General features: G+C 42.2%; 1 protein-coding gene across 3 annotated transcripts in view; it reads left to right on the top strand.

Moving 5' to 3' along the window:
- Positions 1-15601, top strand: part of SVIL (supervillin) — a 492709-nt gene that overhangs the window by 319874 nt on the left and 157234 nt on the right. For 2 of the 3 annotated variants that reach the window (XM_030199261.1, XM_030199260.1), the window contains one exon: positions 9142-9222. The exons of the other annotated variant lie outside the window; for it this stretch is intronic. In XM_030199261.1, the coding sequence (XP_030055121.1) occupies positions 9142-9222 (81 nt within the window). The remainder of the gene's footprint in view (positions 1-9141; positions 9223-15601) is intronic. 3 annotated transcript variants of the gene reach the window in all.

The raw sequence follows: 15601 nt of genomic DNA, 5'->3' as shown, positions 1-15601 counted from the left end.
TTATCCAAGAAAAAGGAATCACTTGCATCTTATTTCCTGACCCTTATTTCCACATTTGATAAAGACAGGAAAATGTTTTTTTTTTACACTGTAGTATTCATAGACTATCAAAAACCTGTTGGAATTGTGGAAGGTGATTAATGTAGTGGAGATGGCTGTTTTGTTTTCTAAAGAGCTGGTGGGGAAGGTGGTTCCTGCTGTTGAGGAATTTCTTGAAAGGCATTTTTTTCCTACAATTTTTATTTATAGTGAAATAAAAGATGGCCTGCTGCCAAATTTCTGAGAAGTCTGCAGTTCATTTTGTATGCAAAGTACATGCAGTCTGGCCAGCGTTATCTCCCACCCACCCCACATCCCCCTGTCACAGCATGCTTCTTCTTGGACCTCTGGTTTTGATCTCTGTGGAACCAAAGTCAGGTTATAATTGGTGAGGGAAAGGGCTGTGGAATTTACAAAAGAGATTACATATTCAATAGAAAAATGTTCTAAACCACCACTACCCAAACTGTAGTTCACGACCCCCAAATGGCGTCGCAAAATCTACTTTTGGAGTTGCAGCCGTTACCGGGAGGGGGGGAAGCTATATCATATGCATGTACCTCCCATCAAGCCTGTGCTGTATTTAACTAGGCCCGCATGGGTTTGATGGGAGGGTGGTGATTGTTAGTGTCACAGGTGTTGCTATGTGAGGGCTGGGAGCACCTAAAATCGGGTGGGACCACATAAAAGTTTGGTTAGCATTATAAACAGCACTGTTCAATAAAGATATTTCCGTATTAATACAAAATTGTTGTACAAAAAAATCATTTCTAGCATTGAAGTTATTGTTCAAGCTTTCAATTACCACTCGAGATCAATTAAAATACAAGCGTTAAATGACACAAGCTTTCATTTGCTGTGAAAGAGGTAGAACATTGATTTTGTTTTAACACATTTCTATTGCTTTTTGTGATACTGCAGTTGTTTCCAGCATTATAATAAAAAAAAAAAAAAAATAAAAAATTACGTGGTTAGACCATGAATATCTGTGCATGATACTACAGATCTCAAAGTGCAGGCTTTAGGAGCCGGCCCAAAAAGTTATGAGCTAGGGGCCGAGTCCTCCCCGTTGCCTCCATTGAAGTTGAAAAGTTAGCCAGGGTGATGGGAGAGAGATCCTGTAAGGCTTGAATTAACAAGGTTTTCCCATTCCATATCTAAGGAAAAAAGCTTATTAAAACAGGCCCTTGGCCCAGATGATCAAACCTCTGGCACTATTCTGAATAGCGCCATAAGAATACCGCAGTACCACCGCTATACTAGCGCAGAACAGCAGTGCGGTCATGATCAAAGCTAATGATATGCACTGCTACAGGTCACAGCCAGCAGCTCCTCTCCCCACTCAGTCTCTCTCTTTCTCTCCCCCTACCCTTTCCTCACCCAGTTTCCTTCTCCCTTTCCCCATCCAGTCTTGCTCTTTTATACCGTTACTCCCCTATCCCACCATTCAGAGAACGAGTCAGCCACTGCTTAGATTCACTGCTGCCCCCTCCCTTCCTCGACTTCCCATTATACTAGCTGATTGTGGCCCATGGCCACTGCAAAATTAGGAGCTGCCTCTTCTCTGCACTATGTGGCTCTATGTGAGTTTGGAGTCATACGGTTCGAGAAGTCTTGCATTGGTCTCATTGTGTCAAGTCTTGCAAGAGTGATGCAGGATTTATGCACTCTTGGCTGAAACCCACACACAGCTCCTTGGTGCAAGGAATAAGTGGCTTCTGTTTGGCAGTGGTGGCTTGAAATTCTCAGGCTCCAGAGAGAAATTTCTAATCATCATGGTGACCTAGTGCTTGGGACTTGTTAAGTCCAAGTTTACCCCCCCCCCCTTACAGAGCCGCGGTAGCAGCTGCCGCACAGCAATGCTGACACGGCCGTTTCAAAATGAAAGCGCATCTTTGTGAAAGGGGGCCTTAATGTTTATGCATTTCTCATGTTTTAGTTTATGGAGTCTAAAATATTCGCAGCACTTTCTCAGGAATATATATATATATTTTTTTTTTATTTAGCTCACACCTTTCAAAGCATCTATTCATTTGTTTCAAATCTGCAGATAGGACCAGATTCTATATATGGTACCAAAAAAATCAGTGCAGTTAAGCACGGTTTATAGAATATGCATATTGGCTGTCCTGTAACTAAAATTTAGACACAGCCATTTATGTCAACTAACACCTGGTATAAATGCCCATGTGTAGCTTAGGCGTGGATCAGGCATGTTCTGTAACAGTGCATGTGATTTTCAGCAATGTCTATGATCCGCCCATGCCCCTCCCATGGCCACACCCCCTTTTGTGATCCACACATTAGAATTTACATGCACCACTTTACAGAAGATGCTTAGAAAGTTGTGCACGTAAATTCTAATTAGTGCCGATAATTACTTGTTATTGGCCAATTATTGGCACTGATTAGCTTGTTAAGCAATTAAGTTGAGTGCACAAATCGGCTATGCATTCAGTTTTGCGTTCTCAACTTCAGTTGCTGTTTATAGAATCTGGGGGATAGTGCGTTTCAATCAACTATCACCATTATGAAAGAGATGTTAGGATTAGTTCCACAGAAGTAGCTCTAAAGGAGGAGTGGCCTAATGGTTAGAGCACCGGTCTTGCAATCCACAGGTGGCCGGTTCAAATCCCACTGCTGCTCCTTGTGATCTTGGGCAAGTCACTTAACCCTCCATTGCCACAAGTACAAAATTAGATTGTGAGCCCTCCTGGGACAGAGAAATATCCAGAGTACCTGAATGTAACACCTTGAGCTACTACTAAAAAGTTGTGAGCAAAATCTAAATAAATAAATAAAATAAATAATCATGTATACAGCATTCCAGTTATTCAGTGCACTGTGTGCTATTCAATGGGGGTCTCTTACTATAGTGCATTAGGGGGCAGTTTTACTAAAGGCTTGGTGCACGGCAATGGGCTTGCTGCAAGCCAATCCAGGACTACTGCCAGACTACCCCGGGAGCCCAGCTGTAATTCCCACCTCTTGCACACACCATTTCTGGTACTACAAAAATATTTTTTATTTTTCCATCTCCAGCGCTTACCCAGCGGTAATTGGGTAGCATGTGGCGCTGCCCAGTTACCACTGGGTTAGTGTGGGAGCTCTTACCACCACCTCAATGGGTGGTGGAAAGTACTACCCCCCCCCCCCCAAATGACCACATGGCAAGTGGTTCACTTATAGCACGGCCATTTCTTTTACTCGCTGCGGTAAAAGGGGACCTCAGCGAGCATCAAAAACACACGCTGACGTTAGCGCAAGCCCTCCTTTTCCTGCCGCTTAGTAAAAGGACCCCTAGATATTTGGTTCATGAATTAGCACACATTAACTTAGTACGTGGCCATGCTAACATTTACTGTGCAAACTTGAAACTTCATATGTACTATGTGCTGCCAGTAAGTCATTTGCTAAGTAAATTGCATGGAATGGGGAAGGAAGTGGGTGGATATTACACATCACAGCACAAGGTAAGTTACCACAGTAGATAACGCAGATTGCTTACTTGGTGGCATTGAGTGCACCACTTTATCTGCAATGAACTTAAGTCAAGGTAAAACATTGTCTCTGAATTAACTCTATAGGAAGATGTTGGGTATGCCCCAAACTGTGAATGCACGGTCTTTGCAGTTACCGTGCATTTATTTTCACAATGAATGTATGGTAACTTCACATTTTTTTTACTGCACTTTTGTGTTTGCATTATCCAAGAAGTCAAAATAATTTTTATTCAACTAAATTGCAGCACTTAGATTACCAAATATATGCTAGTTGGTAAAACAAACAACCCATTAGCGTTAACTTTTGATCATAGTGTAAGGGTGTCGACTTCAAGCCCTAAACTGTGTGTTTCCCTTCAGATTATTTTTATTTCATACGGTTACGTTGTCTGGTAATTTGTATGACCTATATGTTCTGTGTTTTTAATTTGTTGATGGATATGGTTATTTTTATACATTGCTTTTTCGCAGTAGTGGGCGGCAATTAAGAAATTTTGAATAAATCCATTCTGAAACATTCTCCAGCAAGTCTGGATTAGAGGGATGCCCTCCTCGTGGAGAGCTGAGCAAAGGGACCTGATTTTTCCAATTCCCCTTTATAGGAAGCACATGATTTAACATCTGCTCATTTCTCCATGCCAGTGGGCTTCAGTGATGCCACAGTTTTGAGGGCTACAGTTCATTTGGTAGTAGTGTTTCAAAGGCTGATCTCCACATTAGAAATGAGCAGCAGTGCTTTTGTGCAGCTGGACTGTATAATTGAAGAACGTCAAGTGATATTGTAAACCATTCCCTGATATCTGGGGCTTCAGAAGAAATGTGTTCAAAAAGTGGTCAATCGTGCTACCTCAGATTATTGACAAATTCTTGCAGGAGTTGACTAAATCTAAATCACCATAGGCTTACTCAGATTCATCTTGCTCTTCTTCAGATGAGTGCAGAGGCTTAATTAATTCTGTCTTTTAATTTCTAGGCCACTCCCTATCACAAGAAAGACTGTCCAGATAATATTGTGTTTACTGGGACACAGTGAGTGACTGAAATGTAATACAGTGACAAAAGGTCTTAGGAGCCCCTTTAGCTTGTTCCATCTTCTTTTACCAAATGTCATTTGGCCTCTGGCTTTCCTTCACTTCACAGCTATTTTTACCAAATGCCATTTGGCCTCTGGCTTTCCTTCACAGCTATTTTTACCAAATGTCATTTGCCTATGACTTTCCTTCACTTCACAGCTAAGGATCCTCTGTACTTACATTTTGTCTTCTTGAATTCTGTTGCAATTTTTTCCAAGGTATTCAGTTTCTGAAGAGAGGTTAGTAAGGAAGGGCGCCCTTGCAAAAAAGAAAGGTACTTTTGATTTGAATTCAGTCTTCAACCTCCTGGTCTACCAAGGCCTTCGTCGCCTCCGAAGGATGGGGTCACAGATCTTTTCTTGGTTTTCAGACTAGCAGGTCTACTCTTCAGGTCCAGGGGGGGAGCAGATGCCTCTGGCCGATGTGTCTGGGCTCTGCTATAGCAGGGTTCCCAACTGGAGTTCTTAATTTCCACTGCAGATTTATCTGGGCCTATCTATGCAAGCTCCAGCCCCATAATTGGCTAGTTCTAGCCACTTTGTGCATGCTTCTTTGTCATGCATGCTTCTTTGTCTCTGTACATTTGAAGCTATCCCCAGTTTCCCTTGGAGCACAGGGAGTCTATTCTTTCCTTTGTGGATCTGAAGATGAGACTTTTTCTCCTACCTCACCAGGCATTTCTGGTGGGTCCATGGAGAGTCTGGGATCAACCATTCACAGTGCATTTTTTCTAGCCCAAAAGGTGCTGATACTCAAATGCTAAGCCACCCTTCAGCGGTGGGGTGATCACTGAGGGACCCACCCCACAATAGCCAGGCCCCCTGCAACCAGTCACAGAATCTCTAACAAGGCAGAATTGGGGTGTAGAGCCTGAGCTCTTTCATTAAAACTTGGGGTCCATGGGCCACTTTTAGCAGACAATGGAAAAGGTGCCGGTACTCAGTGCCCCCAAGTACCCCCTTCAAAAAAAGCCCTGCCCATTCATATTCAGCCTCTTGAGGTCTTTTATAGTTTCTGTTCCGCAGGGGAATTTCTACCTCTCAGGATTCTCAGGTCCCATGCTTTCGTATTCCCTGGTTACCTTATCTCAGAAAATTTTCTGTGGGTCGCCTGGGAGACCATTCTCCCTTTCTGTTCTTGTCATGCAGCCTTTGTATATTTCTAAGTCTTTTCTTGCACATCCTAGTGGTAGTGGCACTCTTCCTTGGCAAGGATATGTTAAAGGCTTGACTTTACCTCACCTTGGGTTGATGGTGTGACTCTTCCTGTCATGTGGGTCTGTGAGTTTCTTCCTGGATGGCTATTTTTCATCTTCTGTGGGTTAGACTTGTTCTCCGAGAGTCGGCTGTTTTCCTGTGCCCAATGCTCTTCTATATGGGCTTGGGGATGTCTCTTCTTCCCGTGGTTCTAAAGCAGCACATGTTTACCTGAATCAGAGTTGGATTTACCTGCTGGGTGCTGGAGTTGGGGACTCTGTTCTAGACCTGGGTGCAATGCTTTACTCATCAGGAGCGATTGATGACTATGCTACAGGCTCGGTGTCTTCCAGGGTCATGTTTGGACACTCTTACTATTGGGTTTCTCCTCAACCTCATGTTTCTATAGCAGCTGCTATCATGAAGGGCAGTATAGTTTTTGGTCTTGTTTCTGGGAGGCAGTCCAAGCAGTCTTTGGATCTCTGAACTTCATACTATCGAGATCCTCAGGGTTTTTACTGATCAGATAACGACACGCTCCTTTCCACTTTTCTCTTCCTAGGAGGGCTTCTGATCTTCATCTCAGTTGACCTTGGATTTTTCCTACAAGCTGGATGGGCAGCCAACCTGTGCCATTAGTCAGTTCATTAATGGGTGCTTGGCTCAGGGCCTCACAACGTCATGGAGCTTCCACATCCATGCTTGCTTGCTGGGGCAAGGGGGCTGTCACATTCACATACTTACTAGTGGGTTTGGAGCTACCTGGCATCTTCTGGCTTGAGTTGTAGCCGCTTTCAGGGTGGACCTGGCCATTTTCCATGGCAGTAGCATGTAGGGTGGCAATCTAGTCTTTCTTGCATGCGTGCTTCAGGTACTTCCATTCCGATTCTTTGCTCGGTCAGATTCCTCTTCTAGAGTATCGGTGCTGGCCGTGGAAGTTTTGGTGCCCACCCTACTTCAGGACTGCTTTGCTTCATCCCACAAGTCCTCTGGATTCATCTGCTGCTTATGCTAAGGAATGAAAAATGATGTTTTACCTGATAATTTTCTTTCCTTTAGTTGCAGCAGATGAATCCAGCATCCTGCCGTGTTTTTTTTTTTTCCAGCAATGGCTATCAGTTTGGTTTCTCTTTTGGTCCTTGTTTTGCCATTTTTCACTTTTAAAGAGACTGTTGTGATCAGTTTTACCTCTTTGCAGTACTTCGATTATCATGTTTCTCTGTGGGGAAGGAGAAATGTTATGATTCTGTTTCCTTCTGCTTTGTTATGAGAAATACTGAATCACCAAGGAGCATTCTATCCTATAAGGCAGTGCAATTCAGTGCTCTCTATCTCCACCTGTTTTTAGATGGTCCCAATCCATCTGCTGTGACTAAAGGAAAGAAAATTATCAGGTAAGACATCATTTTTTTTTTTTGCTTCAGAAGGCACGTCATGCAGCTGAAGAAAGACCCCTGGGATTGGCTGAAGCAGCCTGCTATTGCTGACAGTGCCAGCACTGCACAAAAAGATTAATCATGGCAACAGAGAAGAGAGGTACTGGATTGTGGTGGTGGGGGGACAGGGGACAAAGAGGAAGAGAGGTGCTGCACTCAAAGGGGCGGTGGGGAGAGATGCCCGACCCACAGGAAGAGAGGGGACGGGAGGACAGAACATCAATGTGTGAGATCGGGCCCTTAAGTACGTGAGCTGGAGAAGGGGCCAGGTTGGGTGTCACACGCCAAATGTGTGTGACCTGGCATGTCTGATATCAGCTCTATGGCTGGTGTACATGTGAGCATCTAATATTAAATGTACCAATTCCAGGTGACACTAGTTTTCTATAATGGAAGCTAGGTATATAGAATATGCACCTACTGCCCGCCCTGAGGGCAACTAAATGGAGGCACACAGTTATAGATTTACCCTCATACTGTCTATCCCTTTATTTTTATATTTGCTTGAGACACAGCAGCTTTTATTAATTTGATCTTCAAGGTCTGAAGTTTTTATTTCCACACTATTCATGTAAAAAAAAAAAAAAAAAAGCACATAGCATACAAGTTCAGGTTCCTCAGCCGTGGTATGTCAAAGATGATGTAATCTGGCCCTTGAAGGATGACTGCTGTAGCATGAGGGACCACTATTAGCCCATAAACATTTGGTTTCATCCCTCAGTCAGCAATGAAGAGCCTGCATCATCTGGAACGTTGTGAGGCTTAAAAAAAAGGATATATATAGTTGCTTTCCAAACTGTGGGCTATAAACCCCCACATAGGGTCACAAAATATGCATTTATGATTCCAGCAGTTTTTTGGGAGGGGGAGAGCATCATACTGTCAGCCTGTGACTTCCAGTGAGCTTGCATATAACTAGGCCTGCGTGGGCTCAGCGGGTGGTTATAATAGTGCTATGGGCAATGTTACACGATGGCTGGAAGGAGCAGCAAGGCCAGCAAAGTAGGAATGGGGTTATGTGATTTATCTTTCCCTGCTAAAATGAGGTCCCAGCCACACGTTGGTAAGCACTGCTGTGTAATTGCTTTTTGCAAATGTTACGTGTTCAGCCTTTGTTAAAGGTCATTTGAAAACGTTCCATGCTGGAAAAATTGTATTTCCGGAGAGACTAGGCCTCCTTTTGAGGTTGAAATTATATGTAAATATTCATAAAACATTTAGGGTACATAAAGAATGAGGGGTTTAAGTGTAAACTTTGTGGATAATTTTACCCACAGGATTTGCAGTCATATATCAAAAGTTCATGCAGGGCTTTGCTTTGCTTTATTGCCCTCCAGAAAACTTGCCAACGGAGAATGTGCCCGTTTTCTCTGCATATAATCTTTCTGCCCAAAACAACCCACCTAGTTTGCATTATAGAAAAATATGCACAGCATTTGGGATACTGCTCCCCGGCAACACATATGCAAGTTATCAATTGGGTGATAATGCACTCCTCAGGTAGAAGTTTGGCAACACTGCTTTATCCATTAAAATACATTTAATGGTTGCCCCCCCCCCAAAAAAAAAAGCAGCAGATAGAATTTTGAACACAGAGATGGGTTGGTTTGTTAGTCCCAGGTGTGCTCTTCCAATACAGTTGTGCGTGTCCTCCTTGTGACCTTGTGCAGTATATTTCATCTTGAATTTTCTGTACTGTTTTAGTGAGATGACTTGCTCAGTGCAAAGGAAGGATTTCCTGAAAGCCTTAATCTTATGTTGGTTACTGTGAGTTGTTTGTTTTATGAAATGCCTTCTAATAACGCTTCAGTACATATATTATACTTTGAATGGAACTGATGCTCGTTGACATTTTGAAAGACGATTACTTGAAGTTTTATCTTCTGTGTAACAGCACAGGGAGGCAAAAATCTGAGTGGTCTCTACAGAAAGATTCAGATGGGGACACGCCTTCTCTGATCAACTGGCCCTCAAGGTATCCTGGATTGCGACTGATAATCACATCCTTCCTGTTGTCCACTTGTAACACTGTGCCGCCTTTTCCACTTCTAACCCTAGTGCAGCCCAAAACTAGGCCCTTCCAACAAACAGCTTCTGAAAGCACCACCTCAGCATATGCTTTTAATTTGTTCTTGCAACTAACCGAACCGTTCGTGTTTCTGTGAAAAAAACTAAAAACATGGCTAACTATTCTTCATAACTCTGTAGCACTTTGATTCCCAGAAGGCTTTTAATCTTGTCCTTTAATCTGTCAAGAACACTTGATTCCCTTTTCCTTGAGGCATGCAGTACATTTTGGACTTTGGAATGTAAAGTATTTTAAAAAGCAACTGGTAATTATGGCTTATTTTTTTAATCCTGGTCTTATTAGTATCCATCAGATGCACACACTAATTGGGTGTTGCAAATACATGACTGATGTACTAAAGTGATTCACATTTTAGAAGTTTGTATTACACAACGGAGCTCTCTTTGCATTTATACTGTGCATCTGAAAATTGTGCCCCCCAAAAATGTGGTTATGTTGTCCTTTTTTCTTCTTTTATCTGGTATTCTGTTTATATATTTCCAGCATGATAGAGCAGTGTAAAGCTGGGACGGGAAGAAGAGACTTCTGACCCCTTGCAAATTTAAATAAAGGCTGTCAAAATCTCCCCAAACCAGAGATTTTATTTAATAGTCATTATAACATTTCCATGGGCATCTATCTGCCCATCTCTGCAGTTATACATACTTCAGTTTTCTGTGGCTATGACCATTTCCTGGAAGCATAAACTAGTCGGTCTAGCAACGCTGATATGTCTGCATCCCATCTACCAGAGGACCTTTATATACACGAAACTTGTTCTCCAGGCGATTCACAGCTCACATGGTAATACGTATACATGCACAATCCTGTTTTAGATGGAACATAGAGACCGGAATTGAGACATCCCGTGTCAAATTGTGTTAGTATTTTATAAAATACGTGCAGGAATGCATGTATATGCCCTGGTTATTTGCAGCGGGAGCTATTTTACAATTGCCACCATCTAAATTATCAGTGTGGGCAACGCAATAGCATACACACTTAAGTGTTGGCCTTTACACATGGAAATTGTGCTTCTTAAATGCCGAAACGTAGACATGCCATTTTGGTTGCATAATTACTTTCCTAAAATAGAAAAAGGGAAGATTCAGACTTGTTGGGCACTTAAAGCTTTGTGTACAGTGGGATGAAAGGTCTGAGTAGTGCTGATCATAAAGTACTCATCCCGGTACAACAGTTTGCATGGTTAATTTGTCTTGAAATGGTTCTAAGCATGTTTATCTTTCCAAATTGTCCATAAAGATTAGTCCCATATGTTAAAAAAAGTACATTCTGATAGCGTAATTCGCATAGAACGTTAATCATGTGAAAAGCATAGAGGTCAATGTTTCTATTTTTAAATCCTAGCAGTATTTTTGTATGTTTGTTTCTTCTACCTCCTTTGCAACTCAGCTTAGAACAAGAGCTGGGATAAAGGTGCTATAAGTGTTCATTAGGAACTTCAAAAGGGATTTTTCCTCCCCCCTCCCCCCCCCCCCCCCCCCCACCAGCTTCCAGCATTGCATTGATCGCCTATCATTGTTGTCTGAATGCCTTGTCTCCCTCCAAAACCCTGCAATAGTTCATCTTGACTCCAGCCACTAGATGCATCCCTTGAGCCATGACCATGGATCACCTCAGCAGTATCCAATTACTCCATGTGGGGGGAGGGGAGAGGAATTCTGCGTAACTCTGCAATGCAAAATTTGTGCAGAAATCTGCACCGTCATCAGCAGATCTCCTTGATCCCCTTCCCGTGCAGAGATTGTGCAGCAAGAGGAAAAGGAGGTTAACTTCTGCACGTGAGCTGCCTTCCCCTCCTTTGCCGGCCTAGGCTGACTTCATTTGAACCATGCCATTAGTTGTTCAAATGAACAGTCGGGCCTAGGCCGACAGAAAAGAAGGACATGGCTTGATGTGCAACTGTACACCACCACCTTCTTGTCACGTGATCAGGTCAGGGAAAGAGGGCAGAAAAGCTCAAGTGGAGTAAGTACCCTGGGAGGAATGCAGGTTGCTGGAGCAGAGTGCCACAAGGGGAGGGAGAGAGCAAGGTTGAGAGAATGTCATGGGGTGTGGGAGAGGCAGAGAAAGCTGTGGGTGCACCATGGTGATGAGAGGGAGGTCAAGCCATTCTGTGTGGGGATAAAACTTGAAGGTGTGCCATGTGAATGGGTAGAGGAGAAAGAATGAGATGTGATAGTATAGCATGCAGGGGAGACAACAAAATTAGGGGTATTTTAGGGAGTTGGAGAGAAAACTGCAGTAAGGTTGAGAGAGGCAGTCATGGGAGGGATTTCAGGCCTGGGAGAGGCTTCGATTCTTATGATAGTAGAATTTTACACAGACCACAGAAAAGAAACTACAAATAAACTATTCAGGATTTTCAAAGTTTTTGCATAAAATTCCTGTAGGAATAGTATCCCTTAGCCAGTTCTGAGAGTAAAGACCTTACTTTAGGGATCAAACTGGTGACCTTCCTCAATGTACTGCACAGTATTGCCTCTGAGCCAGTTCTAAATCTAATATTTTTATTCAGAGAAAATCCAGTTGTATCAGGAATTAATGTCTTTGGTCCAATTCTGTGAGCATTCACTCAACACCATCAGATTGCTACATAAATATTCTTTAAATGGTTATTATGAATGTGCAAGACATTTCACTATGACGTCTATATTTCAGAAAATACAATTTTGGCTAGAATGCTTTATTGTATCATTTTGAAAATCTCAAGTGATTTAAGTTCAAGTGGGAATGAGAACAGAGTACTAATTATTTCAAAGTTGCAGATTTCAGCAGACAAAGCCTTGAAAATTCCATTGCCGATCTGGCTCCTAATCCATCTTTATAGAGCCCTCCATATCTATAATTTTAGAGATATTCTCATGCTTTTTGGAATGGAAGTAAAATTAATTTTAAAGAAAACTAAATTTTTTTCTGTAAGGTATTGCTTTTGTTATGTTCTAGAGTTTTTGCACCTTTTCTGATAAGATACGTCCACATAAAGGTTTATGTTGGCTGGAGTTGATGCTTTGAGGTAGCTGTAGTCTTATTCACTGCTTGCTTACTTACTATCTTTTCTTCAAACAATTCCCTGGACTTTTGACGGAAAACTCCAAATGATCTTTCATCCAAGTTCATAAAATGTGAAAAAATGTCCTTGTGTCCTTCCAGCTGTAACAAATCCTTTTGTTTTGGTAAAATGTCCTGTGTACCCAACACAAATCAAATTTATACTCCTTATCCAACCTGAAAAATTTGTTTTCTTAATATGTGAGAATGTGATTTTTTTCCCAGAACGTGCGATCTTGTGTATCTTGGTGCATGTGGTTGTGTCATGTTTTGTTATAATTTTGCCCTTTTACCCATTTTCAGAACACTTAGGTGCAGTTTTTTTGTGTATTTTATTTGCATACAATCACAATCTGTTTTTTTTGTTGTTGTTCTGTGGAGTCAAATTCATTTGTAAGTGATTTACTCAAACATAGAACATCTGTCACTGTTTAGTAATATAGCCTTTTCCCTACAGATTAGGTTGAACTTCAGACTAATTTGACTAAATGGGTTTGAAACATAGCTGGAAGTTTTCGGGGTTTTTTTTTTTTTACTCATTTGGGGCAAAGTTAAATGAAGCCTGCTCTGTGTACAAATTACTATGGGAAACAGAATGCTAGACATTTGATTTTCCTTGGACTTGGCACTGGCATAATATCCTGCTTCTGAATTCTGGAGAACATGAGGAAATCCATAAAAGATGGCATTGTTTGCAGGACTAGTTTTGCCAACCATTTATTTAGCTCATTGAGAATAAGAATCCATTCCTTAGGTGATGTATTTGCTTGAGCTGTAATGAATAAGCATTTGTTTATCTCACAGACTTTGGTTATGGAGTATTTTCTAAGTTACTGCTTAACGTTGGACTATTAATTGCCCTATAGCCTAAACCCAGGGATCTCTAACTTTGGTCCTCGAGGGCTGCAATCAATAGGGATGGACATTCTTTTGAAATTGCCTGGGAGTTCTTGGTGCCATTTCCCATTTTTCACATTGTTTTAAAGCCAAAACAGGTTTTCCTTTGTTGTCAATAAGGTGCCCTATTGACAGCATTGCCCCTCCCTGAAAAAAAAAAACAACCCCAAAATAAAACCAAATTAAATAAAGAAAATCCTATAAACCAGTGTTTTCCAAGTTGGTCATCCTGGAGTGCCAGTCAGGTTTTCAGGATATCTGCAATGAATATGCATGACATTGATTTGCATACCCTGCCTCCATTGCATGTAAAGGATACAGGAAATGAAATAAAATACAAAAATGTTGACCTGTACAACCCTATACACCAGTTAGGTTTCCAGGATATGCCTAATGAATATACACACAAGATTTGCATGCAGTGGTGGAAGTGGCTAAGCAAAATATCTCATTCGAAACTTAACATAGCCAAGAGAGAACTCTTTCCCTTCTTCCTTCTTTTCTAATGCCTCTGTGGATGGTACTCTCATCCTTCCAGTTACGTAGTAAGATAATAGATGATTGCAGATAAAGTCCTCCATGATCCATCCAGTCTGCCAACAAGATTAATTTGTAGTATATGATGTAATGTATTCTTATTTCATCTTGAGCTGTCCTTGCCATTTTCAGGGCACAGACTGTAGATGTTTGCCTAGCACTGGTTTAATTTTCAACTAGTTGAGTTGCCATCAAAGTCCACTCCAGTCCAACCACATCTATCTAGCCATAATCAGGACACAGACCATAGAAGTCTGTCTGGCCTTATGTTTTCCTTCAATTGTTTTTTTTTCCCATACAGGAATCCTTTTTATTTATCCCATGCATTCTTGAATTCCATTACCATTTTCGTCTCCATCCCCAAACACGGAAGGGCGTTGCAGGCATCCTCCATGAACAAGTACTTCCTGACATTACTCTTAAGTCGAACCCCCCTGTAACCTCAATTAATTTCCTCTAGTTGTACTGCTTACTTTTCTCTGGAAAAGGTTTGTTTGCATATTAATACCTTTCAAACATTTAAATGTCTGTATCATAATCATCCCATCCTTCCTTTTCTCTAGGATATACATATTCAGATCCTCAAGTCTATGCTTTAGCGTAAACACCATATCATTTGTCATTTTTCTCTGAACCACTTCAAATCTTTTATGTACTTAGCAAAACACAGCCTCCAAAACTGAATATAATACTCCAAGTAGACCTCACCAACTTGTAAAGGAGCATACCTCTCTTCTGTGCAGCCTAGCATCCTTCTGGCTACAGCCACTGCCTTGTCACATTTTCACCGCTTTGGGATCCTCAGACACTTTCATACCAAGGTCTCTCTCCTGAGCTTGTACTCTCAAGGTAATCTGGTGCCTCACTCTTCTCTGCGTGTCCAAAACACAACAAAGGCATGTCATTTCTTGCTTGCTAAAATCCGTCCTTTCTGAACATGCCACCAAAATGCGTGCCCATTAACTCCAGCTTTAGCTACTACAACCAGGGCCACCGAGAGACTGAGCTGGGGCAGGGCTGTGGGCCCCCCCAAGGATTGCCACCGCTGTGCCGTACCTTGGCTGGCGGGGATCCCGAGGCCTCGCCAGCAGAAGAGGTCTTTCTCCAGCGCTGGTCTTTCCACTGCTGCTTTGTCTGCCCCTGCGGCTCCTTTTCTCTCACGTCACGCATGCTCGGTTTACCGAGTATGCACGGCCTGAGGGCCCAGCAGCTGCTTGGCAGGCAATGCAGGGAGGGCCTGGTGCCGGAGATTTTTCTCTCCTGCTTCTGTTGGGATGCGATCACCCGGGTCCCGTCAGTAGCAAGAGAGAGAGATGGGCCCGTGGAATTTTCCCCCCCCCCATGCCCCCCCAGCGGTCCTGACTACAACTACCTCTTTGAGGATCTTCTGTGGGACCATCTTATTTTATTTATTTGATTTAAAACCCACTAATTTACCACAATACTGGTTTACAACCATCCTATGTGGTTAACAATTGTACATCAAAATAACATACTGACAAAGATAATTCTCCATAAAACATGTCCTTATTGTAAACATAAATGATAAGCTTCAGCTCTGTTTCCTAAATGCAGTTTCCTAAATGCTGAACATCCACTTTAGGCTGGCCCTCAAAGAAAGTTTGTTGCATAGCTTGGAAGCTGCAACGCAAAAAGCTGCTGTTCATGCTCTGGCAAATTAATCCTGCCACCTTAAGTGACAGGAGTTCTAACAGAGCTGAATACTCTGACCACAGATTGCAAGTTGGAAGATACCATTTCAGCAAGTTTGATTCCTCTC

This window comes from Microcaecilia unicolor, chromosome 1, assembly GCF_901765095.1.
Source record: "Microcaecilia unicolor chromosome 1, aMicUni1.1, whole genome shotgun sequence".
NCBI classification, from domain to species: domain Eukaryota; kingdom Metazoa; phylum Chordata; class Amphibia; order Gymnophiona; family Siphonopidae; genus Microcaecilia; species Microcaecilia unicolor.
Note: the sequence above shows the minus strand (reverse complement) of the source record. Positions and strands in the feature narration are given on the sequence as shown.